Source organism: Diplotaxodon limnothrissa, linkage group LG3, assembly GCF_057381915.1.
Source record: "Diplotaxodon limnothrissa isolate DT_005_m linkage group LG3, D_limnothrissa_male_GT1.1, whole genome shotgun sequence".
In the NCBI taxonomy this organism is placed as follows: domain Eukaryota; kingdom Metazoa; phylum Chordata; class Actinopteri; order Cichliformes; family Cichlidae; genus Diplotaxodon; species Diplotaxodon limnothrissa.
Window position 1 is genome coordinate 57,434,788 of NC_140598.1, and position 27,438 is coordinate 57,462,225.

Below are 27,438 nucleotides of genomic sequence, written 5' to 3' on the forward strand. Positions count from 1 at the left end.
TATACATTTCACACCTGAGCCTCAACTCTCGCAGCCCGGTACCAAACGACTCACGGACCGGTACCGGTCTGAGGCCCGGGGGTTGGGGACGCTGTTTTAGATTATCAAACAATTACAACACAAATACAAAGTGTTTTTAAATGATGATTTTTTTTTATTTAGTGAAATTTAGCCCTATGTGACAAAGTTTTTGCCCCCCTTCTTAACTCATTAATTAACTGTGACTCTTCATTTTTTGGAAAGCTGAGTTCAATCTACCAGCCACGCCCAGGTCTGACTACTGCCATAGCTGCTGAATGACTTGCATGCTAACATTAGTGATGTGCGATACCACTGATTTCCTTTCCGATCCGATACAAAGTAATATTCAGGGTGGTATCGACGATACTGATCCGATACCGATACTTTGTACAAAAACGTATTTTATTTATTGTATCTCAAATTATAGCGTCATAATGATTACAGGGCATCAGATTTCTTGTTCTTATCACTTAATAATGCAGAGTAGGGCTGCCACAAATGATTATTTTGATAGTCGACTAGTCACCGATTATTTTTGCGATTAGTCGACTAATCAGATCATCATCCATTGAACGTAAAAGTACAGCTTATTGCACCAGCAGCATCTGCTCTTATATAACTATCATTAGCTTACAGCTTTAAGTGTTTAAGGTCTGTGCTAACTAAAAATAAAGACAAGATGATAGTTAATTGAATTCTAATTAAATGTGCAGATTGTTTCGGTGGAGTTTAATAAACTCAGCCGATTTACTCAGGAACAAATAAAATACTGAAAAAAGCCAAACAATAACATTTTTAAGTTATCTAAGTGACTTGTATATGTTTAACCTGAGTAGGGCGGTGGGTTTGAAAACGATCTACCGGGAGTCCGGTGCTCTCATGGCCCCCGGCTAGCTATCGAGCTAGTGGGTAACAGACGCCTCCGAAAACGTCGGAGCGCTTTTGAAAATATGTGGTGTCTTGATAAACTGAGCAGATATTTGAGGTTTACACAGCTACATTCTCGCCTGAAAATATGTTAAACGTTTATTTTGTGACCCAGAAAGAATAATAAGAGTAATATTAAAACTAACTAGCTGCCACCATTGTTGACAACTGCGCTGGGCCGCGCTATGAATTCTGGGACACAGTTTCTTCTTCTTCGGGGTTTAACGGCAGCTGGCATCCTTGTACATGCAGTGCTGCCATCTTCTGTTTCAGTCCGTTATTACACTCTTAAATCCTGCTACTTATTCCTGCTTTTGGGATCTTACAAAGCTTCAAATGACGCGTCGACTATTAAATCAGTCGTCGACGATTTTGATAGTCGACTAATCGTGGCAGCCCTAATGCAGAGTTCATCATATAGAAATAAAAAAACTAAAGTTGTGCCTATTTGAACACCTTGCCTGCCTGCAGCACTAAAGGACTCCATGAGAGAGGTCTGCCTCGCCCTAGCAGCACCTGTCCCTGTCCTCCTCTTCAGTTCGTCTCAACATACGCTCGTCATATTCTGTGATATGATTTACTCTGAGGTGTTTGACAAGGTTAGTGGTGTTGCCACAACCATACATGCCAACCCTCCCGATGTTTCCGGGAGAATCCCGGAGCCACCATTCTCCCGAATTTCCACCTGGACAACAAAATTGAAAAACCATATCGCAGAATTCATAGCGGGCCCAGCCAATTCCAGTTTCCAACAATGGCGGCAGCTACTTAGTTTTAATATCACTCTTATTTCTCTTTCTGGGTCGCAAAAAAACCCCCAACTTTTAACATATTTTCAGGTGAGAATGTAGCTGTGTAAACTTAAAATATCTGAGCCGACCGACACATCGTTTTCAAACCCCCGCGGTCTTTCGCTACTCGGGTTAAACATGATTTATAAGTCACTTTGATAACTTAAAAATGTTATTGTTTGGCTTTTTCAGTGCTTTATTTGTTCGTGAGTAAATCGGTTTGGCTGAGATTAAAGTTTAGATTAGATTAAATTAAATTTAATCCATCGAGAGGGTTCCTCCGGGGTTTTCACACGGCTGAATAAACATCAAACAGAAAACTAATTAAAGAAAGTGTGAGACGGTCGAGAGTTTACGCCAGCGCCCGGTTATATTTTAGATAGCAAGGAACAGACGGCAGAGTTTCACTCCACCGAGGGAGCTGTGACGTACTACCCGGCTTTCTTTAGACCGCGAAGGCCGGGTCCTCAAGTGGAAGCAGCCTCTGAATTTGGACACCCCCGCTGTTTCCGGGCCGGCCAATAATAACGGTGACATTTAACGTATTTTATCTGATAAATAAACACTGTAAAATGTATTTAACCCCCCCCCCAACAGCCCTTTTCAATGTCTCCCTAATTCTGAGGTCTCAAGGTTGGGAAAGTATGGCCACAACACCTCACTTTTTGCCACATGTATCGCAAACCACGTCTCAGCTGTTTGTGAAGGTAAAATACGTCCGCACAATTACGCTCAGTCATGGTTGTGAGTGCGCACGCCAAGGGGCTGCGAGACATTTATACAGCCGTATTTCGCACATGACTATGAAAGGCGGAAAAGCTTTCTGTGATCTGTTCATCTATTTAAAAAAAAATGATCTACATCTAATATAAAGAATCAAAAGGTCACATTTTTAAGAAAGAGGAAAAATCCATTCACTGAGAGAAAAAAAAGATTTTTCAGGGGGGAAAGAAGGTTTTTTTTTTTCAGGGAAAAAAGGCTGAAGTACAGTGGGGCAAAAAAGTATTTAGTCAGCCACCGATTGTGCAAGTTCCCCCACCTAAAATGATGACAGAGGTCAGTAATTTGCACCAGAGGTACACTTCAACTGTGAGAGACAGAATGTGAAAAAAAAATCCATGAATCCACATGGTAGGATTTGTAAAGAATTTATTCGTAAATCAGGGTGGAAAATAAGTATTTGGTCACCTCAAACAAGGAAAATCTCTGGCTCTCACAGACCTGTAACGTCTTCTGTAAGAAGCTTTTCTGTCCCCCACTCGTTACCTGTATGAATGGCACCTGTTTGAACTCATCATCTGTATAAAAGACACCTGTCCACAGCCTCAAACAGTCAGACTCCAAACTCCGCCATGGCCAAGACCAAAGAGCTTTCGAAGGACACCAGGAAAAGTATTGTAGACCTGCACCAGACTGGGAAGAGTGAATCTACAATAGGCAAGCAGCTTGGTGTGAAAAAATCAACTGTGGGAGCAATCATCAGAAAATGGAAGACATACAAGACCACTGATAATCTCCCTCGATCTGGGGCTCCACGCAAGATCTCATCCCGTGGGGTCAAACTGATCATGAGAACGGTGAGCAAAGATCCCAGAACCACACGGGGGGACCTGGTGAATGACCTGCAGAGAGCTGGGACCAAAGTAACAAAGGTCACCATCAGTAACACACTACAACGGCAGGGAATCAAATCCCGCAGTGCCAGACGTGTTCCGCTGCTGAAGCCAGTGCATGTCCAGGCCCGTCTGAAGTTTGCCAGAGAGCACATGGATGATACAGCAGAGGATTGGGAGAATGTCATGTGGTCAGATGAAACCAAAGTAGAACTTTTTGGTCAGCTTCTATTAGTCTGGCTCGCCTTAAAAGCTTTCCTTCATTCTGCCAATGTCACTGGGATAGGGCAAGACAAGATGAGCTGTTTGACCCCAGAAGTTAAAAAATGAGCCACACTCTAGATTTAGTGATGGACAGAAGCTATTTAATAGCTGTAATTTAAGCGTCATTACTCTTTCTCTTTGTCCAGTTTGGGGTCCTAGTTCAACCACATCTAACTCCACAGTAGACAGGAGCAACTGAGTAAACGGAGACGATGACCTCCTATTCCAATACATAAATGAATAAATACACTAAAAACATTATAACCATGCTAGTGGCTCAGTGAGGCTGTATTGAGGCTCTTTGATGTACAGAGGTAAATGCTAACATGCCAATATTTTACTATTCTAAACAGCAAACAAGCTAAACACAGTGAGGATCATGTGAATTTCATTTTTTGTTTTTTATCAAAAATCAAAGAATTTGAATTTAAAATTCAAGTTTAGATTTTAAAAAGGCAGATGGAGAATTAGGAAATGATACTGCGCGTTGTGGAAGGCCGGACAGATCCCCATGTACTAAGAAGAAGTAAATAAAATAAAAAGGTTAGATATTGCTCAATCACAATCAGAAGAGTTGCCTTTTGGTACTTTCTAGTGTAAGTTAAAAACCCTGCAATAACAGAAAGAAAACCCCAACAATCAGATAATCCCTTTCAAGCAAGCACTTGGTGACTGTGGGAAGGAAAAACTCCCTTTTAACAGGAAGTGACCTGTTTGGAAAGCCATCGGCTAGTTTGATAACTTCTGGGCTAAGACTTCTTGTTGAATTGTTGTCAGATGATATCAATGGTTTCATGACTGCAGTTTAGCAGTTGCAATCTTTGTTTTGCTGTCCACACTGTCTGCTTACCTCCATCCAACCAAGACCTGCTTAAAGGTGGCATTATATGGTACTCAGACTATGAGCCGACAAAAAACGAAAACCAGAACACTTCCAGTACCAAATGGAAATTATGTCCCTTGCTAATAAATTCTGCATATATTCCTGATAAATCACCCAGAGGGGCAAATTAATATGTATGCCTTTTTCCTGGTGCTCAAAGAAAGCTGAAGGGGCCACCTGAGTTATTTGGATTCATCACTTCATCCCTTCCAGTGGCAAAATAGAGAATGTCTTTAAACGCTGTGAAATCAGGCAGCGTGAAGCACAAATTAAATCCCTGATCAGAACACTTCTTACCTCTTACACCATCTCCAGTGGAAACGAACTAATGGGAAAGATTTGCAGGGACTTGGCTAGAGCACATTGCAGGCAACAGGAAACTGAAGCCTCACGGGAACACCATCACAGGACTCTCACTATCCTCTTTCACAGCCAGATAATCTGGGTTGGGTTAATTCTGGGTCATCTTATTATGCCTCACACCAGAGATGACAAAGAAGTAAGCTGGGAGGGGGTGGAAGGGTTGAGGTATGACCTCATTATCTCTGACACAGTGAACCGTGTACCGAAGTTTAAATTTTCTGTGGTAAGCACTATTGGACAGTTTAACATTTAATGCAGGTTGAGCTGCTTCAGGAGACTTGGGTGGAAACACCCTTGCTCACTACAGCAGGTTGTAAAAGAATACATGAAATAAAATCAAAAGGAAAACAATGTTTTTGATGTGAAGAAAAAAGAGATATCCAAGAAAGAACAAAGCATTCCAAGGTGTACATTATGTATGGTGGCCTCGTCACTTACATTCTTGAAGCCGCGGTAAAGAATCTGTAGCTCCTTTCGGGAGAACCGCGTCTGTGCTTCGAGTTGTTCCAGGCCTTCTGGGCGATGGCGGACTGCCGATAGTTCCAGCTCGTCTTCGACGCTGTCTGGAGAGGAGAAAGAACAAGGTGAGACATGAAACGCGTCCTTGCAAATTTGTATTTTTGACACTAGAATTTTAGCTATCTTGTTACATTTTCAGCAAATAGATAATCAAAAAAAACAACAAAAACAACAAAAAGCTCCATTCACAATGCCAGAACTCAACATTTTACTACAAAATGTTATTGGCTCATGGGAAAATCCATTCAAGCGGATCAGTTCTGAAGTCCTTTCTTTGCCTCACACGCCACATTCCTTTATCGGACCCTTCACAAAACCAAACAAAAAACCTGAATGCTCTTTTCTTCTCTACAACAAACATGACAGCAGAGGTAATTAGAGTTTTTTTGAGACCCTGGAACACAACAAGCCCTCGTGGCAGAGAGCCTCTTCATGAAAGAGGGTAGCTGAACCCTGTGAAATGTTTTAATGGGCCTTTAATGATAGCAGATGCTGTCTGGGCACTGTCACCGACTGCACTGTCCTCACAGCACAGCGTTTGACTTGTCTTGTGCAGGGTCTCTCATATACCTGAAGTGTGACACACTAAGTGCCCCATTAGCTCGAAGAGGCTTATTACGGCCCACAGTCAAAAGGCCAAATCTTTAAACGGACCATAATTAACCTGTTGCTATGGAACAAAAGCTCCGCATCCGTTGGGGGATGTCAGCTGATATAAAGGAAATAAAAATGGCTATTTGATCTCATTCTCATCATCATATTAGTCCAGAAACTGTAGCATTACAGCGGTGTAATTAACAAATTTCTGTTCACCTGACCTGTTTAGCATCACATATTCTTTTTCACGTCACCGTGTAATTACGCCGAAACTAATCTGCAATATGCGAGTGTTTTGTTTCAGTGAAAGATGACAGTTTTGACTGTGAACAGCAGAAAAACATTTTTATTCCCTTCAGAAAAGAAAGAAAAGATTTCACGTTGCAGCTAAAATGCAGCTCCGTCAATCATGTGTGACTAAAGCCTGTACTGGCTGAGAAAAGACACAGAAACAAAAGAACATCTTAGGCAACAGCAACAAAATCATCAGAGAGACAGAGTGAAGGGAGAGAGAGGGAGAGAAAGCCTTGGAAGAGCCACTTGCTTTGATTAGTGGAGGATGGCTTTTTGGCTGTGGAGCATGGAAAGAGCCTCATGAGTCGAGCTCTCACCCCGCGCTTGTGGACAATCTGAGGGTAACCTGGGAAATATAGCATTAGGTCTTGTGGGTTACCCAGGCAACCAAGAGCCTCAGAACACTGTAGGACGCTGGACATGCAAGACGTGAGGGTCTAAGTTTGGACATGAAGCTAGCTGTCTTCAGGACAACAACACAGTGTTTTTGCTCTGCAGCAAGCAGCCTCAAAAGGAGCTCGGCTTGTGTCATTTTGGCTGTTACTAATTAGCTTTTAACACAATGCATAGCACACTGATGAGTAGTTTTTAGCTATTCAAAATCCTCAGTATAGGTCAAAAAAAAGAAAGATGGATGAAAAGGAAAAGGAATTTTTCAACATTGTTCTGCTTATTCTGAGGAGAAGTTGTCATGGCAATATCTCCCTTCAAATGGGAAACTCATCCCCAACAACAGGTTGAACCATTTGCACCAAGGACGAAAAACTTATTTTACATCATGTGCCACCCACAACCCACGTAATTTTCAGATTAGAAGGCCCAGAGACACTCTCCTTCCTGTTACTGTGACGACTTTAACTGCACTTTTATACCAAGAGCTCTTAATATAAGGAAAGTATGACAAAAAATATGTCAGACGTTTGCTTTGCTTTAGCTTTTTTTGTTTGTTTTTGCTGTGGATATGTTGTAAAAACTTTAAATTTCTACAGTAGACAGTAGAAAACAGGACATTTTCTTGCATTTATCTGTTTATCTATTACTTAATTACTTTGGTGCATTATGAATGACCATGGAGGAGGTCTTTATCAGTAAGAAAAGCTGTAAAATTTATGAAAATGCAGTTAAAAGTCCAGCTTTTATGCAAACCTTTACCAGTCTTTACCAGGCCGATTTGGTCCCTAGGCCTAATGTTTGACACCCCTGAGCTACACTACACTTCTCTTAATCCAGCCGAGAAACTTCTTAGACTGAACCAACTGGCAGATCAACAGACATTTTTATTTACTAGCACTGCTGAAGTTATCTCTGAATTTACTTCACGGACAGTGCTCCTAACAGATAAAAACAAGACCAACGAGGAACTTCTTCTTCTGTTTAGCTGAAACAGTACAAAGCTACTCCCAAGACCATCTACGAACTGTCTTTGGATTCTGTGCTTTGTCTACTGAGCTAGTCCTTGGCTTTTAAACAGATGTGCCCTTATATCTAGATTTAGTTGAAAAGTAAAACAGAAAGAGTTGTCCTTTAGGCTGAGGTTTATTGCAAAGAGTGTTCAGGCCCTTTAAATTTACCCACTGAGCAATTTTATGTTGATTAGAGAAAGGCCTAAAAGATCTGTCAAAACCTGTAATTCCTACTTGTGTCAACAGTGTTTAGTCCATCGCCTTGAAGCTGCCAATTTTGGGGTTTGCAGAGGTGGTGAAGAGGAATGGCGTCTTTTTAACCTTTTTAACCAAATTTATACTTAAAGTAGCATCTTTGTAATGACCTGAGAAGATGGCTTTTCACTTTCCAAGAGAACAGATCTTAACAGTGTTTAGGTGTCTGTGAAAGTTGCTTTCAATGCCATTTTGGTGTAATTTTTTTGTGCAGTTTTGATGCAGGTTGGTGAAGCTATGAACTACAGGTTCAGGACTGCAGAAGTGTGAGATAGGACTAGTTCGCTGGTTACATTATTAATCAATCTCCAAGCACATTGTTCTCCATCAGTGTAAAAGACGGGCTCTGAATGTGATATGGAGGCTCATGACCTCGGGTCACGATGTAAGTTAATATCTCATCGGGTGTCATCTCTTCTCGCACATAATCAAGCTGGTTTCTTGACAAATGTGTTGCCTCCTCTTTAATTTAACAAAGTGGTGCATTCAAGGTAGGAATTGATGACCCCGCTACACACCCCAAAAAATCTTCTGTTGTATGCAAAACCAACGCGTGAATATGAAAGCCATTAAGTAATAAGTCCACAGTGTTGCCAAAAAAAACTCCATTTGCCCTCCCTCTCCAGGCTATTGTGAAAAATTTAGTTCAAGGTTTGACGGCAGCTGTGGGTGTTAAGACGAGTGCTGTGAACCATTTGTCAATTGTGCACCAAGCACAAGGCAGCTCTCGCAGGAGAAAACAGTAATAGAGATGTAGCTCATGGCATGTTTATAACTAACTAGTTAAGATGACTGATGAGAGTTGCAAGAGGTCTCTATAAACCTGGGCTATAAAGGGATGTAGTAGTAACAATTACATCATTGTACAGAGGGCATGGAAATAGTGTCATAAATCTGCAGCCTACACCGTCATGAAGTGTAGAAGCAAACTGGAGGTAGAGGAAAGAGAGAAATGATCCTTGAAAAGGTTGTTGAATTAATGATAATTAATGCTAATATTATTCTTTTGGATCATCTACTGTTTGGATCAGATGTTGCAGACTTACACTAACGATGTATCATACTTGCTTTATTTGTATGAATTCATGTATAAGCAAAAGTGGCTGAATTGGAGGAGGAAGAAGCTCAACCAAGCTTAGCCTTAAGCGTGAATTTTTACTCCTAATTTTGCCAAATACTTATTCCACAGAGCTGGAAAGAAGCCCCGGCAGAGTCAATATTTAATGTGCCTCTGCCTTTTCAGCCTCACAGTGTATAAAGCATAAACAGTGCACACTGTGTTAATGGACCACAGGCAAACCGCAGAGTGTAGATGGTTAAAAGCTCTTAGGTCTGGCCACATAATGACCAACATTATTGTGCACAACAAACTTGTTTGCTGTGAAGAATCTCTTTCTGTTGAAGGCCGCTTCATATTGCCTCCTCTGATAACACAATAACTTTGAGATTTAGAGGATGAAGCTCTCATCTGTTCTCGTTACCTCGGTGACACACACACCTTCCTACCTGAGTGGAGAGGAGACGTCTGAGTGCCCCCTCACTGAGGTTGAACTAGACAGATGTTGCTTTTGTTATCAAGATATATTGGTCTTGACAGCAAGCTGGCTTCATCTGGAGGCATTACTGTGCTCCAGAGAGGCACCTTTTTCTACCTTGGAGCTCAAGGACATCATGGAGAAGGGCCTTTAGTAGATTCTTTAGCAGCTGAACCGAGTTTAGGAGGCAGCGCGAACATTACAACGAATCTCGACTGTACTGAAGCGACAGGATGACTTAGCAAGAAGGCAATAAAAGCTGATCTCTAAAGTGGAACGGAGTAGAGCTTGAGTGACAGAGTGCTTAATCAGGCAAGAAAAGAGCAAACAGTCACGGCTGTCTGATTAAAAGTTGCCCTTTTATTTTATTGACAAAAAGGATTCGACGCTCGACTGTGTGTGATTCTGTGAAGAACAGCTCAAGCTGTGTCCTCCTGCCCCTTTGATAAAGGTCAAAGGTCGCACCTTTGCCGGTATTGCACCGCTTGTGTCCAGTTCATTAAAGGCAATAAAACCGCTGTTGTTGTCCTGAAGAATTAAGTATATCATGCAAGTCTAAACATTTACTTCACTGGTTTAGTTAATACGTGCCAACTCATACCGTCATGCCATACTTTTGCCTTCCTCGAAAGAAAAAAAAAAAGACCTTAGCAGCTTCTTGAGTGACAGCAGCTATAATAGTAGGCTCTGGCTGACTGTACAGCTCGCCAACAACGTAATTCACAGCCACCCCTGAACAGCAAAGCTGCCTTCACTATTTTGGCCTGCAGCAATACAAGAGAATGAGACTGATGTCTCAGCAAAATGTAATTACCACAGACCATAGTGTAACACGCTTTGCAGACTTCCCCCACTAAATTGGTCTTTAGTGGGGGAAGTCTGCATTTAATCTGTGTGAAATTGTCCAAGATCGTTTTTAATTTCAGCCACTGATAGGCTACATCAAAGCCTGGATTTTGCTTCCTCTCCAGCCGTCATTTACTTATTTGTTACAAGCTGCTTTTTATACGGTGACAGTCAAACACTGTGAACCAGCAACATGTGTCATTTTTAAAGACCTTCTATTTTGTGTGTGTGTGTGTGTGTGTGTGTGTGTGTGTGTGTGTGTGTGTGTGTGTGTGTGTGTGTGTATCTAAGATTAGGTCTTATATACTTTAGCTCCAGCTGCTTTAGCACAGTGGCGCCAAGAAGGCAGAGCTCACAAAAGTAGGCCATGACTCCAAGGGAGCACAACTTATCTTCTAGCACCAACAGTTAGATAGGGTTTTACAGGCATTAGAAATGCTGATGTGCACTTGTACTGCTTCAGTAGGTGGTCTGAAGATGACCGTGACTGGACTGGAGAGTTTTGGTTACAGATGATGGCCAACTTAGAACAAAAATACTGCATTTAGGCACGGAAAGTGAAAACCAAGGTCTGGACATTGAATAAAACCTAAATAACGGAGCTTCATGTTTAAAATGTAAACAACAGCAGGTTTTGGTTACTCACACAGATGCGCTAAAGCTAAATGCTAGTGTCAGTTAGCTAACATGCGCACATACTTATAACATACTTATCTTTTAAGTATCATGTTTTTACCTGCAGCCAAATTCAAAGATGCAGCCCTTGAATTTGGGCAATTAGTTTGCCATGTTAGCAACCTAAAATGTTCCTATTCAGCATTATACCCATTGTGCTGCTAGCTTAGGCTAACATTAAGCATGTAAACAGAAAAAGGGGGAAAGCTACATGACAAAAGCTGATGATGACAAAATCTCAAATTCTTTAATACATCAATGTTTACACATCCTTAAATTTATATTCATGAAAAGGATTGTTTTTCTGCCCTATTTTTGAGCCACGCTATACAAGACACTGTTCTAGATTGCTGATGCCATATAAACGTAGGGACAGAGAGAGCTGTTGATTCTGATTTTGAAAGATGGTGATTTTCACTCATTTCAAAGTCAGTGCTGGGAAATGAGACCAATGGTGTGGTGAGTAACCACAGTCCTTAAATTTTAAAAGAAAGTAATAACTCCCCCTCAACTCCACCATTTGGTTTTGGGCTATAAAATCATTGTTGGAAACATATTTTACACACTGTGGCAGAAAAGTACAGAGCTCCCCCAGAGGTTTTTTTTTTTTTAATCCCTAGGGAAAGTTTTCTGTAGTGGAAACGTGACTTTAGATGCATGTGCAGCACATCCTTAACCTCATGAGACCTGAGCTCTTTTTTGGGATGCACGAGATGTAACCGGTCTGAGACACGGGGTCTCAGAGGTTAAAATAAATTAATAGAAGGACGAAAACTTCATTTAAAGTAGCTACAAAAGATACCACAAATACACCACATGTACGGCTGGATCAAAAATTAATCATTATGTGGTGTTTTTAGTATCAGTTTCCATAACAGACTCATGTCATCATGCTAAATCTATAATAAACAGATGTAAAAAACAAAAAACAAAAAAACCCTTCTTATCAGATTGGCTTTAGTGCAGAACACTTCACTTTAACAGCAATAAATAAAGAGATAGAGAGAAGAAATAAACTCTTATGAGTTATTGCAGCTTTTCTGGAGCAATGAAATAACAAAGATCATGACAGAGACAGTAAATAAGTGATGTAAATAGCTCTTTTCAAAGCGTCACTTACTATCAAAACCTGCCTGAATAAATCTGACTTCCTCACATTCACCAAAGTAACCACTGAGACTGGCCATCGATAAGCTCCAGATGACAACCAAACTCAAATCTGATCTTATCTTAACCCATGCTAACTCCTAATATAGCAGGTTCTGAATCCTGGCAATGCAACACAAGAAACTGAGGGTATCAAGTTAATCACAAGGCTGTGCTGTTTCCTCTGTTGGCCTTTTAGGGTCAAAATATGCTAACATAACAGCAAGGTATGGATGACTGCAATGGTTGTCAAACACACTACTGACTCAGATATTAAATAGTTCATATCCAAGAGAAAATAAAATGAGTGAATTTTAAGTTTGTTGGCTTCCAGCATGATTTGATTCGATCATTTATTTAGGCACAATATGGTCAGCAGTGATTTTCTGGGATCCTCCAAGTCACCTGTATGAGTGATTGTATGTGGCGGAGGACACCAGTGCTGCTGTCGCTTCTATCTGCATCCTGATGTGTATCTGGTCGAGAATCAAACTGGTTTAAAAGAAGTAATTAATCGCTCTGCACAAAATGTGATTGTTTTACTAAGCTAGAGAGTTAGTGAGGCATTGGTTCACTGAAGTGCCAGTGATTCCAACGATATTGGATAGTCCGTCAACAAAAATATACTGCCTTTTCAACAACTTCTGCTTTATAGGTTTTCTGGGGTTTATAAAAAAAATAAATAATAAGCTCTTTACAAAGACAACAAATGACAACATGCCAGACATCATTTATTAAGAGATGGATGGTATTGGATATTTTGAAGTGTTTACTGTCCTCAAGCCAGGTTTAAAGTCAGTGGTTCCCCAGGTGTTAATCTCTTAACACCTTAATCTGTCTCCTGGTGGCCTCGAGACAGATCAAAGTTGGAGTAGAGTCCGAGCAGCGCCACCTCTTATCAGCCAAGTTTTACATTACAACAAAACACACAGCAATTTCATGGCATCTGCAGGGTCAGTGCCAGCTTAATTTGACTGGATCTTAGATGCAGCACAGCTATTTGCTTTTCCTTAAACATGCTTCATATCATTGAATGAACCAAACAGAGGCAAAATGACAAGAGGCTGTAAAAAAGGATTGTTTGATTGGATGGTATTTAAGTCGATGCTAGTGACTGGTAATTGCCATGCTGGTTTGTCAATACCTCGATTTAAATTCTCTCATCTTTCTAAAGGTCACCTTGGTATTAGTAATAGTCTGTATATGGAACATTTACAGAAGGTCATACAGCCAATTGATGAAATTCAGAGGCAAAGCCTTTTCGGTCATATAAATCTAATCTACTCAGCCGGAGCCAGGGGCTAGGATGCTTCTTTTAAGCTCAGTGTTATTTGGCTGTAACGCTACCAGTGTTTAAGTCCCAAGGCTGCATGCTGTTTTTGGGGGACAAACGTGGCAGATACTTGGCAGCTAGCAATTAACTGAAATTATACCCAGAGACAAGGGACGAGGGCAGCAGATGAGCAGTGTCTGGCAGCCTGCGCTTGCATGATTGGCACGAGTCCTAAAAAAAGGCCAATGTGATGTGAAACTGACCTGAAGTTACATCAACTCTGATGTCACAAGCTGTCTCCCAGCAGAATACTGAATTGCGCTAAGTGTTGTGTGGCTATGTTGATTTATTGCTCAAGATATGCTTCTGTCAACACTAAAACATCTGTTAACAGATGATACCTCTGGCGCAGATGCTAAACATAATGAGCATGCATTAGTGTAATGCTTGCATTACAGTATGTTAACACGTCGAGCGCAGCCAGATTATACAGATACGGGTAAACAGTTTTCAAGCTACAAAGCAGAGCAGTAAATGGGACTCGTGCTTATATGGTGCTTTTGTGCTTTAGCTGAACACTTAGAGCACTTTGTACTACAAGCATCATTCACCCATTCACACAGTCATACAGCAATTTATTCTGTGCTTTTTGGCACTTTCCCTAACATTCACGCGCACAATCACACTCCAGTGGATGAACTGGGGGCAACTTGAGTTGCAATACATTGTCCAAAGACACAACAAGCAGACTAGAAGATGCAGGGGTTAAACCACCAACCTTCCAATTGATACACAACCTGCTCTACCTCTTGACCCGCAGCCGCCCAGTGAAGCAGAAGGTAAGTTACCTAAGTCAGATGCCAAACCTCAGAAGTCTGGCATCAACTTAGATGGGGATGATGTCACTGCATCAAGACAGTTGTCCTTGCTACAGTAGTAACATTGGAAGCACAAGGAAAAACTGGATTTCTTTTGCTTCTAACAAGGTCGAGTCATCCATCACTAGTAATTCAGCCCGGTCACAGCAGATGGCCGCCCCTCCCTGAGCCTGGTTCTGTCGGAGGTTTCTTCCTGTTAAAAGGGAGTTTTTCCTTCCCACTGTCGCCAAAGTGCTTGCTCATAGGGGGTCATATGATTGCTGGGGTTTTCTCTGTATGTATTATTGTAGCGTCTACCTTACAATATAAAGCGCCTTGAGGCGACTGTTGTTGTGATTAGGCGCTTTATAAATAAAATTGAATTGAATTCAATGTCTAGTTGCAACCCATTCATGGATAGTGCCTGATCCTCCATGAATTGCTTATTTACCAAGTTATAAATACATAAAGTAATAGTACAGATTGAATGATTTACTACTCTTTGTAGTGATGTGTCCTGTGTGTCGAAGCTTTGAATCGTGCGTCGGGTAATCGCGGGGGCGTTTTTCTGAAGCGTGTATCGAGGCTTGCTTTGATTACGTATGCAGTGACGTTCGAGGCCTCGCGGGCAGTCCGTACCACGTGACTGATTCAGGGACTGGTTCATCGGTTCGCGCCAGATTCGAAATAACATGGGCAGGAAAACAGCTGATTCCCCATCACACTGTGTTGTGGAATTGGATTACGTACGTGCTACATAGTTACTTGTGCATTTCTTCTTCGATGGAACCAGCAAGGAAGAGATGTTTTTTTTTTTAAATTTTGTCTCTCCTAATAAAGTATGCACACAGTAATAAATATCACAAATGATAAACACCAAAATATAAATAAACAACACTACACATCCTATAATCTGATTTCTGTCTTTTAGTTTATTAAAAAGTGAAGCACCAAACACTAGTTTGTGTCATTATCCAGATGTACATAAGGTTTACACATCATTATAATCAAAGAGCCCGCTTCACTTGAATTGTCCACTTGATGGCGCAGTAGAGCAAATGAATCATCACAATGCTTCGAACCATGAGTCGACCAATTGGATGGAAAGCTTCAGTTCATCATGAGGCTTCATCTCACCATCACTAACTCTTTGCATTCACTGCCATTATCTTGGATTGTAAAGTCGAAGATTGCAGGACATGTCCAGCTCTCCAAGCCAGAAATTCAATTTGGGGGGGCAACTCAGAAGTTGACAAATGGAACATAGCATAATGGCTAGTTTATGGTGACTGCATTCACTGTGTCCCATACCAACTGGCACATCGTATCCCTGTCGCTTGAGGCGTGCAGGACTCCCTGCAGTCTTCTCCTAAATGATGTGTTGCCACTCAAAATAAAGTTCCGCATTAGCGATGATGTGGGAGTAGAGGGAGTCAGAAAGTCTTAGCTTTTCAGACTGTTGCAACGTTTCCTTCTGTATAATCTGGGAATCTCTGAGCTCCTGTACTTAAATATCACTGACATGGTGGTAAAGGCTCACGACAAGACCAAACGACACTAAAGAATGGAACACACCAGTAATTGTGAAGTCAATTTCAGTGCGTGCTGGAGGGCATTCAAATGTGGTATCTACTCAGATGAAAGTGACACCATGTATATTCAACTCGGAACACAGCTGTTTGGGGAAATACATACTGAACTTTGGAAATATGCCAAGTAATAAAACTTAATAGCAAAGAGGTTGAAAGCAGAGCAAAAGCACCAATGAATCCATCATCTCCAGATCCGCCAGCAGACAGATTTTGCCTCTACCTGAAGCACTCTGAACACCAGAGCTGCCAGCAGTGGACATCTGCTGATTACAACACATTTTTTTTCCATGTGTAAGATCTGCAGATGCAAGTCAGTGAGAGAGAAGTAATTGAAACGCAGGCCTCATGCTATAGCAGATAAATGAGAGGAGCAAAGAGGGAGGTGGATACAGACCTGCCATTTGTTTCCATTTTGGTGGTCACAAATACAAATAAGCTCTGAGACCAGAGTCAGCCAAAGCGATATGTCATTTCTGTTATTTAATAAAACAGTTTCTTATGGCAGGCAGGAAAAATGGCAGTGTAATCGCTGTAGTAATAGGAAGGAGTTGGAGGGCAAGGTCAGTCGAGCAAATTTCTTAGACCACATGGAACAGTGCAAACTCTTTTTGCTGAGATATGAATTTATTTATCCAGAGACATATTAAAAATTCTGCGTCATGCTGCCAGTAATGAAAAGAACATCCAAACGAGCCAAACCAAGGAGACCGGGAACGGATCCGTGTGAACAGAAGCCTTGACTATTCCCTTTACAGCAGGTTAGCTATTACAAGACAGAAGGCAAAATATCTCCAATTACAGTGGCTCTTTGCTGGCACCAGGAACACATTATCCAATGCTTTCCACCATTAGTACAATTTGCTACAGCTTCTATGTTGCCTAATGCAATAATAGTAGTTTTAATTAGTTTAAACAAGCGGATACCGAAGACATGTAGGAACTAATTTTTCATGCTGAGTATGGCCAGGACCATAAAAAGCTGTCCTTTCCTGTTCTGACCTGAGTGTGAGTGACTGCACTGACTGGTGGTCTGGGAACCGGATGGCAAGGTTCTTTATGAGCGAGAGCGGACTCTCACGCCGGCCATAATGACACACCATCACCATTTATTGGAATCTGGGGGAAAGAGCAGTCTATGTTTTTAATTGCAATCATTTGTCATGTGGAAGTGCTTCAATAATAGTCTGTCTCTGGGAAGGCGTTGCTACAGCAGTGGAAGGAAAGGAACTTTGCCCTTTCTTCTCCAATCATTTTAAAGATTATAAGATGGGACAAGGGAGGGAAAAGGAGGTTTATCATACTTCAGCTCCAAAGATTAGAGCTTTCACGCCAAGAAAAAAGGATACCCGGAGAAGAGATGGTCTTTATGACTAACTTCAGAGTGAGTCATCCTTATTCCAGCTGCTGACACTGACGCTACCAGTCACTCAGAAAAGTGCATCAATGGATTAATGGATTTTACCCCAGACAATGTTTACAGTGTAATTCACATCAACAGTCTGAGATGCCAAAACAAACTTTTGAACTCACATCCAATTTTCTCCATAAACTGCGGCTCAGCCAAAAGACGTGATGTGATCACTTGAAGGGGAACAAAATGGCCCCAATAGTTGATTAATGTTTTACTTACTTCCTCCATTATTTCTCTGACAGTGAGGCTTTTACTCTGCCACCGCTATTGTGATGAAAAGGAAGTAGCCAGCTGGGATGATTTATGGTCTGCAACACCAGCCAATAAGATCCAAATGAGCTAAGTGATTTTTTTTCCTTCCTTTTTATTCAAATATAGAAAAGTATTATTTCATGTGCTCGGACTACATTAACATTTTCCTGTAGCTTTACAGCTGATGATGTATGATATTTCATCAGACTCAGTGCAAATTCAGACTTGTCCTTGCTCAGCAAATGGTTTCAATATAACAGAGGAATCTCTCGTGATATGAGATTGGTTTGCGAGAGGTACAATTCAGCACTTTATATTTCCCAGTGTCCCAGTTCTTTTTACAATAGTGCACACCACTAAATTCTTCCAAAAAGCCCTGCTGTTCAGTTAGTCGAGGAGTTAAAATCAAAACAAATAGAAGAAACATCAGTTGTGCCCAAACATGCAGACCCACCTCCCCCAGCTTCCACCCACAAACAACAAAAAAATAAATCCTCAGTGAAATTAATGGGGACTATAAACTCCACTGAATTCACAATCAACCACAACAAGAAACATGCATTATGAATAAGAACTGATGTCCTTGGTTTAATTATGGACAATACTGTTGCTGGAATGATTATTCATTTTGCAGGCTAATTAAAGCCAGAAACACGCTGAATGAGCACGCTTGTTGTGCAGCCTTGATTAAAAAAAAAAAAAAAGGGGGGAAAGCACGTGCAACTTCAAAGGTCTAGAGATGGTTGAAAGAAGCAAGGCTCAAGCTTAAATTAAACCCAAAAAATGCAACACCAAATCCTTAAAAACCTCTTAATGTATTCACAAGACAATATGCTTTGGAGGTTGTGTCCTACATTGCTGCGCTGTATGTACAGGTCATTTAATTAAGTGAATCTTTAAGTATATATTGTGCCTCCTGCTCACTCGTCCATGGGGAGCTTTTTCATGCTGCCATCACCTATCTCGCAGCATATATATCCTTGCCTCAGAAGCATGCAGCTTACTTTTATCACCACTTATTACCAGTGATGTTTTCATCAACATTGATTGCTTGTGTGATACTTGCCCTTGCTTTAAAGTAAGTCCTCTTACTTCCACTAAGATCCACTGCCAGGCCTTTCTTGCCTCAAAAGACACCATGAGGACCGGTAACGCAGCACAGGTGGTTGCTCTAAAGCATAGAAAGTAGCTAAAGGAAAATTAGACCATTTGACTGTTTAAATTTACTGCTGAGTGGATGAGAGATTAAAGCGCTACAAAACACTTTACACTTCTTTACCTTTGACTGGATTTGTTTCCAATCTTTTAAAAGTTTGCCTGCTGGAGTAATTATTAGATTTATTCCCACAATGGACACAGCCAAATGAATTTACTGAAAAGACTGTAAATGCCATCCATCATAACAAAAAGGATGCTAAACACTTCTGACCCAACTTTGATGATATGTGACTTAAACAAAACAATCCCATAATAAAGATGCACTAAACCATCTACGATGTCCAAAAAACAACGCGTTTGAATGAAAAATGAACGCAATGCACTTAAAAAAATGAAGAATACCTTTTTGGTATTTTACAGTGATATAAATCCCTCACAGGCTGTATGCCTTAAACAATATCATAAGTATGTGTACAGACAATGAAGACATAAAGACCAACACAGTTAGCTGTCATTCTCCTACTGCAGGGGTCGGCAACCGAAGGGTTAACTGATGGCTCGACCATAGCTGGACTGGCCATCGGGCATACCGGGCATTTGCTCGGTGGCCCGGTGACTTTTTTTCCCCTTTGTAACGGTAAAACACTGAAAGGTGGTGGATTGGCCAGATTCTGGTCGGTGTGTAAAAATAACTCAGTTGTTTGGTGGCGGCTATGGCGGAGCTTCCTCAGATTCAGTAAAATTAGCAAGTGGTGGAGGCCAGCAGGTGGATGAGAGAAAGGGGAGGCAGGAGGAGAGACCCGAGGCAGCCGCCAGTCCGAGTGTCAGGTGAACTGAGCTTCAGGTAAGAAGTTATGACCTGCAGTCTGTCTGGGTCAGATATAAACCAAGTTTAGGTGGAGTTTATTTTTGTTGTGCTGACTTTTTACAGTCAGCTACAATAACTCGTACTGCGTACTAGCTAGCATGACGGAGTTTCTATACTGCTGGGTGGGTGCTATGATGTTACTTACTGATAGTGAACTTTATTTAATTCATAAGGTTAGTTAGTAGAGTTGCCAACCGTCCCATAAAAAGACGGAATCGCCCCGTATTGAGAGAAAATATTACGCGTTTCGTGTTGAGGTGAAAAGGAACAGTTTGTCCCGGACTTCAGCTAGAATGAAAAAAGGACACAAGGCTGGAGTTATTCTGTGTCTTTGCTGCACAGCTGCCTCTTCTTCTCTCATCTCCCCCTCCCTCTCCTGTTGCTACTTCAATCATGAAACTGATCAATGATCAGCTGATCGGCTTTTCTCTCTTGTTTGTTTATCGTCCACTTTGCACCAGAAAGAGGAAACCACCGGATGTCGCGCTAAACAACAGCAGCACGTTTAAACTTGATCAGCTGTTGTTAGAATTTATTTAATATTACTTTCTACTATCAGCTGATGTTTGCTGGAGCCACAGCTGTAAAAGCTGCTGGTCATGATATCGGTTTGGTTATCTGGTGAGAGGGAAACATGAAGATGTCCTTACTGAATCATCAGAGCTGAACAGGTGATGGAGAAACAGGTTTACCTTTTAGGTGACATGAATGAGTTGAAGGGAAGTTATGAACTGTTTCTGAGAGACAAATAACACCAGGATCCTTTTCTACGTAGCTGACAGCTGGTAACTGTGCAGGGGCGGGTCTAGCAAAGTTTTGCCAGGGGGGGCAGGTAGGGCATTAACAGGGAAAAGGAGGGCACAAATAAATACTTTCTTATTCTCATTTAAAATGTCCAGCTTTTATTAAATAATTATCTGAAGCTTACAACCAAAGTTTTTATCTGACGTAAAATGTATAGAAATCATACATATAGCATCGAAGTAGCTGGAATCCATAGATGTGCGTGTTCATGGAGCTTGCATTTTCACCTGCTGGACATCACTACCTGACAAGTTTAACTGTCTTCAGAACATTGCAAAGGCCTTATTGACAGTATTTGGCTCTACTTATCTGTGTGAGCAGATTTTCTCTCACATGAGTGTCCTCAGGTGGCCGTCTGAATGCTGGACACTTGGAGACCTGTGTCTTTGAGTGGGAGACCAGAGATCACATTAACACACATTAACATAGTTTATTTTTCTTATCATTGTTGTGAGGAGACCATCAATAGCATTTGTATTTTCTGTATTTTCTGTATTTGCTGTTATGGATAAAAAAGTGTCTTTTTTTGTTTCAAAATTGCTGATAACTATTCGCTGATAGCTGCCAACATCTGCGAACAAATATAATTCTATAAAGTGGTCCTATATAGTGTGTAACTGTTAATAAAGAGCATTATTAAATTTATTGCTAATGCAATCATATGGCACATTGACTTCTGAGGAAATTTTAAATGGCACTCGCCATCAGAAAGGTTGCCTACCCCTGTCCTACTGTATGGCCAGCTTCATGCCGAGATGATGTGATTATCAATGACAGGCATGTCAGAACAGCTTAATCATAAATAAATGCCACCAAACAGCAACAGAAAGGTCACTCATAATTTTGGATGATAAAAATTCACCAGCTGTGGGTTCCAAAGATTTTTACGCAGCAGGCTTTAGACATCTTGCTGCTTATTAACATTAGCTGAGCACGATTATAACACTCAGCAAAGCTTGGTTGATCCTTAACACCCAATCAAAGAAATCTGAAACAAAAGCGGTGTCACAATGAGCTCTAACTATATTTGCGCTATCAGCATTTTCATCTTCTTAACTTAGCACATTGATCTAAAATGTGTTAGTTATGTTTAACAAAAGGTGTTCACAACCTAAAGCAGTGGAAATGGACAGCAGGACATAAAAATTGTCTAAAGACAATTAATGCAGTATCTGTAGAGATATTGAAATGTAAACCAACTGGTGGTGCTTCAACTGGCTTCATCCATGTGACTGTGCATCCATTTTCTTCCCCCTTTCCAATTCAGGGTTGGTGAAGCCTATCCCACCTGTCACAGGAGGAGAGGAGGGGTACACCCCACACAGGTTGCCAATTTGTTTGCAGAACTAACGCATAGTGTCTTTTCTCCCGTCTTCCTCCCCTCAGCCCAAATGGTGGCAGTAGATGTGATCCATCCCTGAGCCTGGTTCCATCAGAGGTTTCTTCCTGTTAAAAGGGAGTTTTTCCTTCCCACTGCCGAAAGCTTGCTCAAAGGGGATCGCCTGATTGTTGGTGTTTTCTCTGTATTATTGTAGGGTCTTTACCTTTCAATTTGCCTTGAGTGTTGTTGTGATTTGCCACTATTTAAATAAATTGAGCTGAATTTAACTGAATGGAGACAGACAACCACTCACACCTACAGGCAATTTAGAATTTTGCCTTACCATTTAGAATCCATCATGTCTTTGGACTGTGGGAGGCAATCAGAGTACCCAGCAAAAACACACAGGGAGAATATGGAAACCAGGACCTTCGTCGATCATTCTTCAAACCATCCATGAGATATGTGATTATCAACAAAGTAATGAACAACATGATGTGTTTCAGATTACGTACCGCCATACTAACACCCACTATTCTATGTGTACAAGCGTGTCACTAAGTGTATCTCAATGCTGTGCTTTCAGTTAAAAAGTTAACTGAGAAGCACTCAATTCTTGCTTCCTTTTATCCCCATTTCAGGCAAAGGAAGGGACGATAAAGCAAGTTTTAGCTGCTAGAAAGAGGGTACACCAACACCAGCGATGCTAGTTAGCTGTAGCGCGCTAAAAGTCGTAGATTTATTTCAGCCACTGTAGGTAAAAAAAAAAAATCGCAGACTGCGTCAAATGTTATTTTAAGTAGGTGCCTGACACGCTTTACAGCTTTACCCCTTCACCTTTGATCTCACACGGTCCTGTGAAAATGCATGCAGAAGTAAGCTGTAACGTACTACACGGTAGTACAAGTGTCCAAACTGACTGAAACCATAAGAATGGCTATGATGACGGTCCAGTTAATTGCAGGTGATTATTATGTCTGGCTCTATTATCTTGAATTGATTTTACTGGAGTTTTTGTCTGCATCACCTACAAGCATAATTTGTTGGTACTAGGGTTGCCAACCGTCCCTTAAAATACGGAATCGTCCCGTATTTAGAAACAAAAGTACACGTCCCGTATTGAGCTAATAAGGGACGCACTTTGTCCCGTAATACAGTGAGAATCAAAAGTAGTCTATAAATGTTAATGGAATTAACGCTTTGTTTGAAAACATAATTCCCAGCCCCTCTCCTGCTTTGTGACCAATGAGCTGACAGCACACTTATGACAATTCGAGTATGACAATTCAGATTATCTCATTGGTCGAGGAAAGGTCGCTTACGGAGAAAATACCGGAAGACAACAGATGACCACAACAAGAAGCATGGTCAACAGGGAAATAAACGCCGACACTGCGGTGCAAGTCTCGGATGACAGTACACCTAAAGCTGGGCAGACACTGTGCGATTTTTTCAGTCACGTTATTCAGCTCCTGCTCAAACTGCACGATTGACTCGCAGGGTTAGAAGTTGGTAGGTCATGATGCAGGGTCTCACACTATACGGCCCGATGCTCTGATGCGACCTGAGTGCTCACACTGTGCCTCCATAAAATGAAGGTTATAACAGAAAATCTGTCGCTCTCTCTGTCTTTCACTCACACAGACACACCACCACCACCATCAACTTTGCTAAATTGCTAATGAAAAACATTGATCAGGCAGCTGTGATTGAGCAGCAGTGTAAATCCAACTATTTTCACGGTTGTTGTGGTCGTGATCATTTTGTGATGCCACATCGAAAAGGCTCGGATGAGCTTTCCAAAGTTCTACAAGTTGTGCCTCCATCGCTTGTGTCCAGATCACACGCTGCACAGCCGTGCTGCTCCATCTTTTTCACCGATGTTTACGTGTTTGCGCGTGAGCAGTGTGAGCGGCTGTGGTGACACCCTCGCGAGCGATTGATGATCGGGAGCTGGTCGTGAGGTGTTAATCGCTTCTCGTTACCCCACGTATACTACACGACGCACGATGAAGGCCAAAATCGGTCCGATCACCAAAACGGTCGCACGACTCAAATCAGCTCAAAATGGGCCTAAAATCGCACAGTGTGAGCCCAGCATTAGAGCAGCAATGTTTGTTCCCCTCAGAGAAAGGGAAGAATGGGAAAAGGAAAACACCTGGCTGGAAAAAGTTAATATGGGCATGTGCAGTGAATATCAGCGCTATGTGGCCAGAAGTGTGATAATATAATTTATTTTGTGTAATAAACAACTGCAAGGATAGATGATTACAACAAATAGATGACTAATACATAAAAGTAATACATAGATGAATAATGATGATGAGTTATGATGCGTAATCATGGGAACAAGCGGGTTTACAAACAGGAGCAGCTGATTAGCATTAGAAAAGCTGAAATAATACCTCAGCTGAAGCCAATTGTACTAAATGCACTAAATGTGCACTGTTACAAGAATATTTTTCTTTCTATTGTTTTCTATTATTTTAAGTTAAGCAGGACAGAGTTCTTTTAAAGAAAGATTTACTTATATTCTCAAAAGTTAAGCATGACAGGCTTCTGTTTAAGAAAGAGACCTGTTTTACTGTGTTAATGTTGTCATTTTGAGCTAAAAATAAATGGTAAATGATCATTTGTTTCACATGTGTTCATATCACAAAGAATAGAATATGCATCTGCTTAAATCAACTTCAAGTCAAATGGTTAAAAAATAATTTCACACACAAAAAAAAAAAAAAGCTACCACACTGGGAAGGGTGAAGACAACTGGGTCGCCCGGCCCTGGCCACGAGGTGTCCCTTATTTATTTTTCAGGGAGTTGGCAACCCTAGTTGGTACATAAGAGTCCTGTCACTTATGTACCAACAAATCGAGCCAACATGCTCATTAGCACTTTATTACCACTCTAAATAAATAAATAAAAACAGGCAATAGGGAACAAAAAAGGGTCCTGGTCAGTTGCTGACACAAATTATTTTTATTTGCCCGCCTTTGAAAATCCAATCAAGGTCACACAGAACATAAGAACATTGTTAGATGAATGTCGGTGCTGAGATGCTCTGTCCTCTGAGCCGGTAATAAACAAACGGCAGGTCCAAATTGACACAGTGTTCCATCACCGTTCTGGTAATGCTGTAATTGCGTGCGTGTTTGCAGGGCTACGAGGTTACGGTCGGGGGTGTTGCTGTGTACAGCTGAACCAGAGAATAATTCATCATTTCGTGACATACTGATTAGCCTGCACCTTGAGGCTTGAGTCTTTACTCAGCAGTTTGCAATACTGCATTATGTAAGTAGAAATGTACATACGTGTGAGAAGGATCTGGATATGTTTGTGAATAAGCAAGTGTAAGAATCTACATTGTTATTCGCTATTCTGCAAGGAGGAGGAGAAGGCTTGGTGGTTGATTATTCAGCAAAAAACAAGCAAACATCGTAATTTCTCCATCTTTAACTCAGTCTCTAATAAAAGTGGTCATTACATTATTTCGCTAGCCGAGGAGGGCAAACACTTGCCAGCTGCGCTGCCATTCTGCTCAATGGCAACAATACAAGCACACATGCATCACTTCTGCTGCATTCACAATTAAACTGAAGCAAGTGACTTTTGTGCAGCTTGCCAGACCTTACTTTTATTCACAGTGAATGCTCTGGTGATTGTGCACGGTCTGATGCAATAGTCCTGTTATATTTCTCCAACGTGAAAGCATGCCAGGAGCAGGGAGAGGCTGTTAATAAACTATTTCTCAGGGTCTGAGGTCCTTACAGTCTGTGAAGTCGAAATAATCAATCCCAGGAGGTCAGACTTGATTTTTTACAAAGGGTACAGTTTCTTACTTGCTGCCAGCTGACTCTTTACAGTAAAGAGCAGAGCAGTGCTGGGACACATCCAGAGCGTGCTCTCGGCTCGAGATAACTCCCGTGACTGGAACGTTGCCAGTTTAAATCTACAGCGCAGCTGAGAAACTCCCTCAACATTTACCCCACACAGGCTTTTGAAAGAAAGACCTTTATCCTGCAGAAGCCCCAGCGGAGCAGCTCAGGTGGCCTGCAGTAGAGGGATGTGATCGTACTGGGCAGCTCCCAGCTGTGAACGTGTCTGACTGTATGAATGTTAAGCAGACCGTGCACTTTCAGTGAACCTCTGTCCCTGGAGGTTTCTTCAAAAATAAAAAATAAAAGGGGCAAAAACAAACTATTTTAGTTATTGCAGAACGTGACAGCTGCTACAAAGGTAAATCTATACAACTGTGAGGTTTATATACAAGTGAAGCTACGCAGATGCTCGGCGGTTAAGACTGTCAACTCAGATATTTGCAAGCACAAGCCCTGAATCCTGATCTTAGCTTGGCCTTTCTGAAATGCAGTTCTTTTAGTTTTAGTTTTTTCCGCCCCTGCTGACTTGAAAATATGAACGCCGACTGAATAATGACCTTAAAGTTGTTTTCTGAGTTTTGAAAATGCAGAAAAAACAAACCTGTTTCCACTTATTATTAGCTCCTCTTTCTGCAAGAAACTTACAAATGTGCAGAATACCCTTAAACCATTTGGAAACATGCTTGTTGTCTGTCCTGCTGAATCCTGGTTGAGATGATCAGTTTGTGTTTAATTCAAACCTCGCTTCAAGACATTTAGCTTTGTTTAACCGAGCAGTGGAAACAGGGAACACAACTGGTCTGTCTCTATAAAAGATGCCATCTAACACAGTGCAAAGTTCTCCTATTTACACATTAAGATATCTGCGCTATAGAAGAAGTTACAGGGAAACAGAAACTGTGGAATAATGTGCTGTTGACTAAATATATTCAGGCCTTTATTGGCTTTTAGCTTGCTTACTAACAAGATCTTTAGATGGAAAGAGCAATTTATGTCAACATGGGATCTGTGAAATGAAAAAAGGACCTTTACTAATTGAGCAATCAAGAAAGGAATAAAACTAAAAAGTAATTCTTAGTTGCACCTCGAGTTTTGATGATTTATTTGCTTCTGTATGGGCTTAATTACAAAATTTAACTTCTTTCTACCCCCGCATGCATCGTGGGAGATTTTAAGACTACACACAGCTTGCGTTTGCCAGTGTTGATATGATTACAAAAAGATTTGTGGTCTCTCATTTGAAAACCTATTTGCCTAATGAAAAGCATTTCGCGTGCATTTTCAGCCCCTCTCCCAATATCTTTTTACCATTCCCTCGTCCTGAAAACGACTGCAAACACAAACAAAACATCGATATCTGTATTGACAGCCTGTCGGGCACCGCCAGCGCAGGCATTCTGTAAGTAATCAGGCTCTGAGACGGCTCCGTGGAATATAAATCACATCAACAGGCAAACGGCACCCGACATGCCAGCCCTGACATCTGTATAATCTCACCGTCGCCGATAATCAATATCATGTCAGCTGCGCTTGGAGATGCAGAGCGAGGGGAAATCTGAGTCGCCAGTGTTTAGCGAGGCATGTAAACTGTTACGTCGGGCGTGAGGTTCACCATCCCCCCAACCCAAATGAAAACCCAGCTCCCAGGTGCTTTTGAAACAGCACAGCCAGAGACAGTCAACAGACGCTAACACGTCCATCTAAACACTCGTCTCAGGTCGGGTCAGGTCGGCTTTTTCCTGCTACTGACTAAAGCACATTATCGCCTCTCTATTTACTTGCTGCCCCTCTGAATATGCACCCACCTTTGATTGATTATTCTAATTACAGGTTAAGGTGTATTTACTGAGCAGCGTGTGCTGTTCTTCGGTTTGAAGTGCTTACCATAGTGCTC

General features: G+C 41.4%; 1 protein-coding gene across 5 annotated transcripts in view; it reads right to left on the reverse strand.

Moving 5' to 3' along the window:
• The window catches only part of kcnip4a (potassium voltage-gated channel interacting protein 4a), a 148,523-nt gene that overhangs the window by 4,893 nt on the left and 116,192 nt on the right, over positions 1–27,438 (reverse strand). For 3 of the 5 annotated variants that reach the window (XM_085350963.1, XM_085350965.1, XM_085350964.1), the window contains exon 2: positions 5,301–5,425. In XM_085350963.1, the coding sequence (XP_085207089.1) occupies positions 5,301–5,425 (125 nt within the window). Of the gene's footprint in view, positions 1–5,300; positions 5,426–6,518; positions 6,614–27,438 lie in introns of those variants that run through there. The other 2 variants (XM_085350966.1, XM_085350967.1) reach the window with 2 other exon arrangements.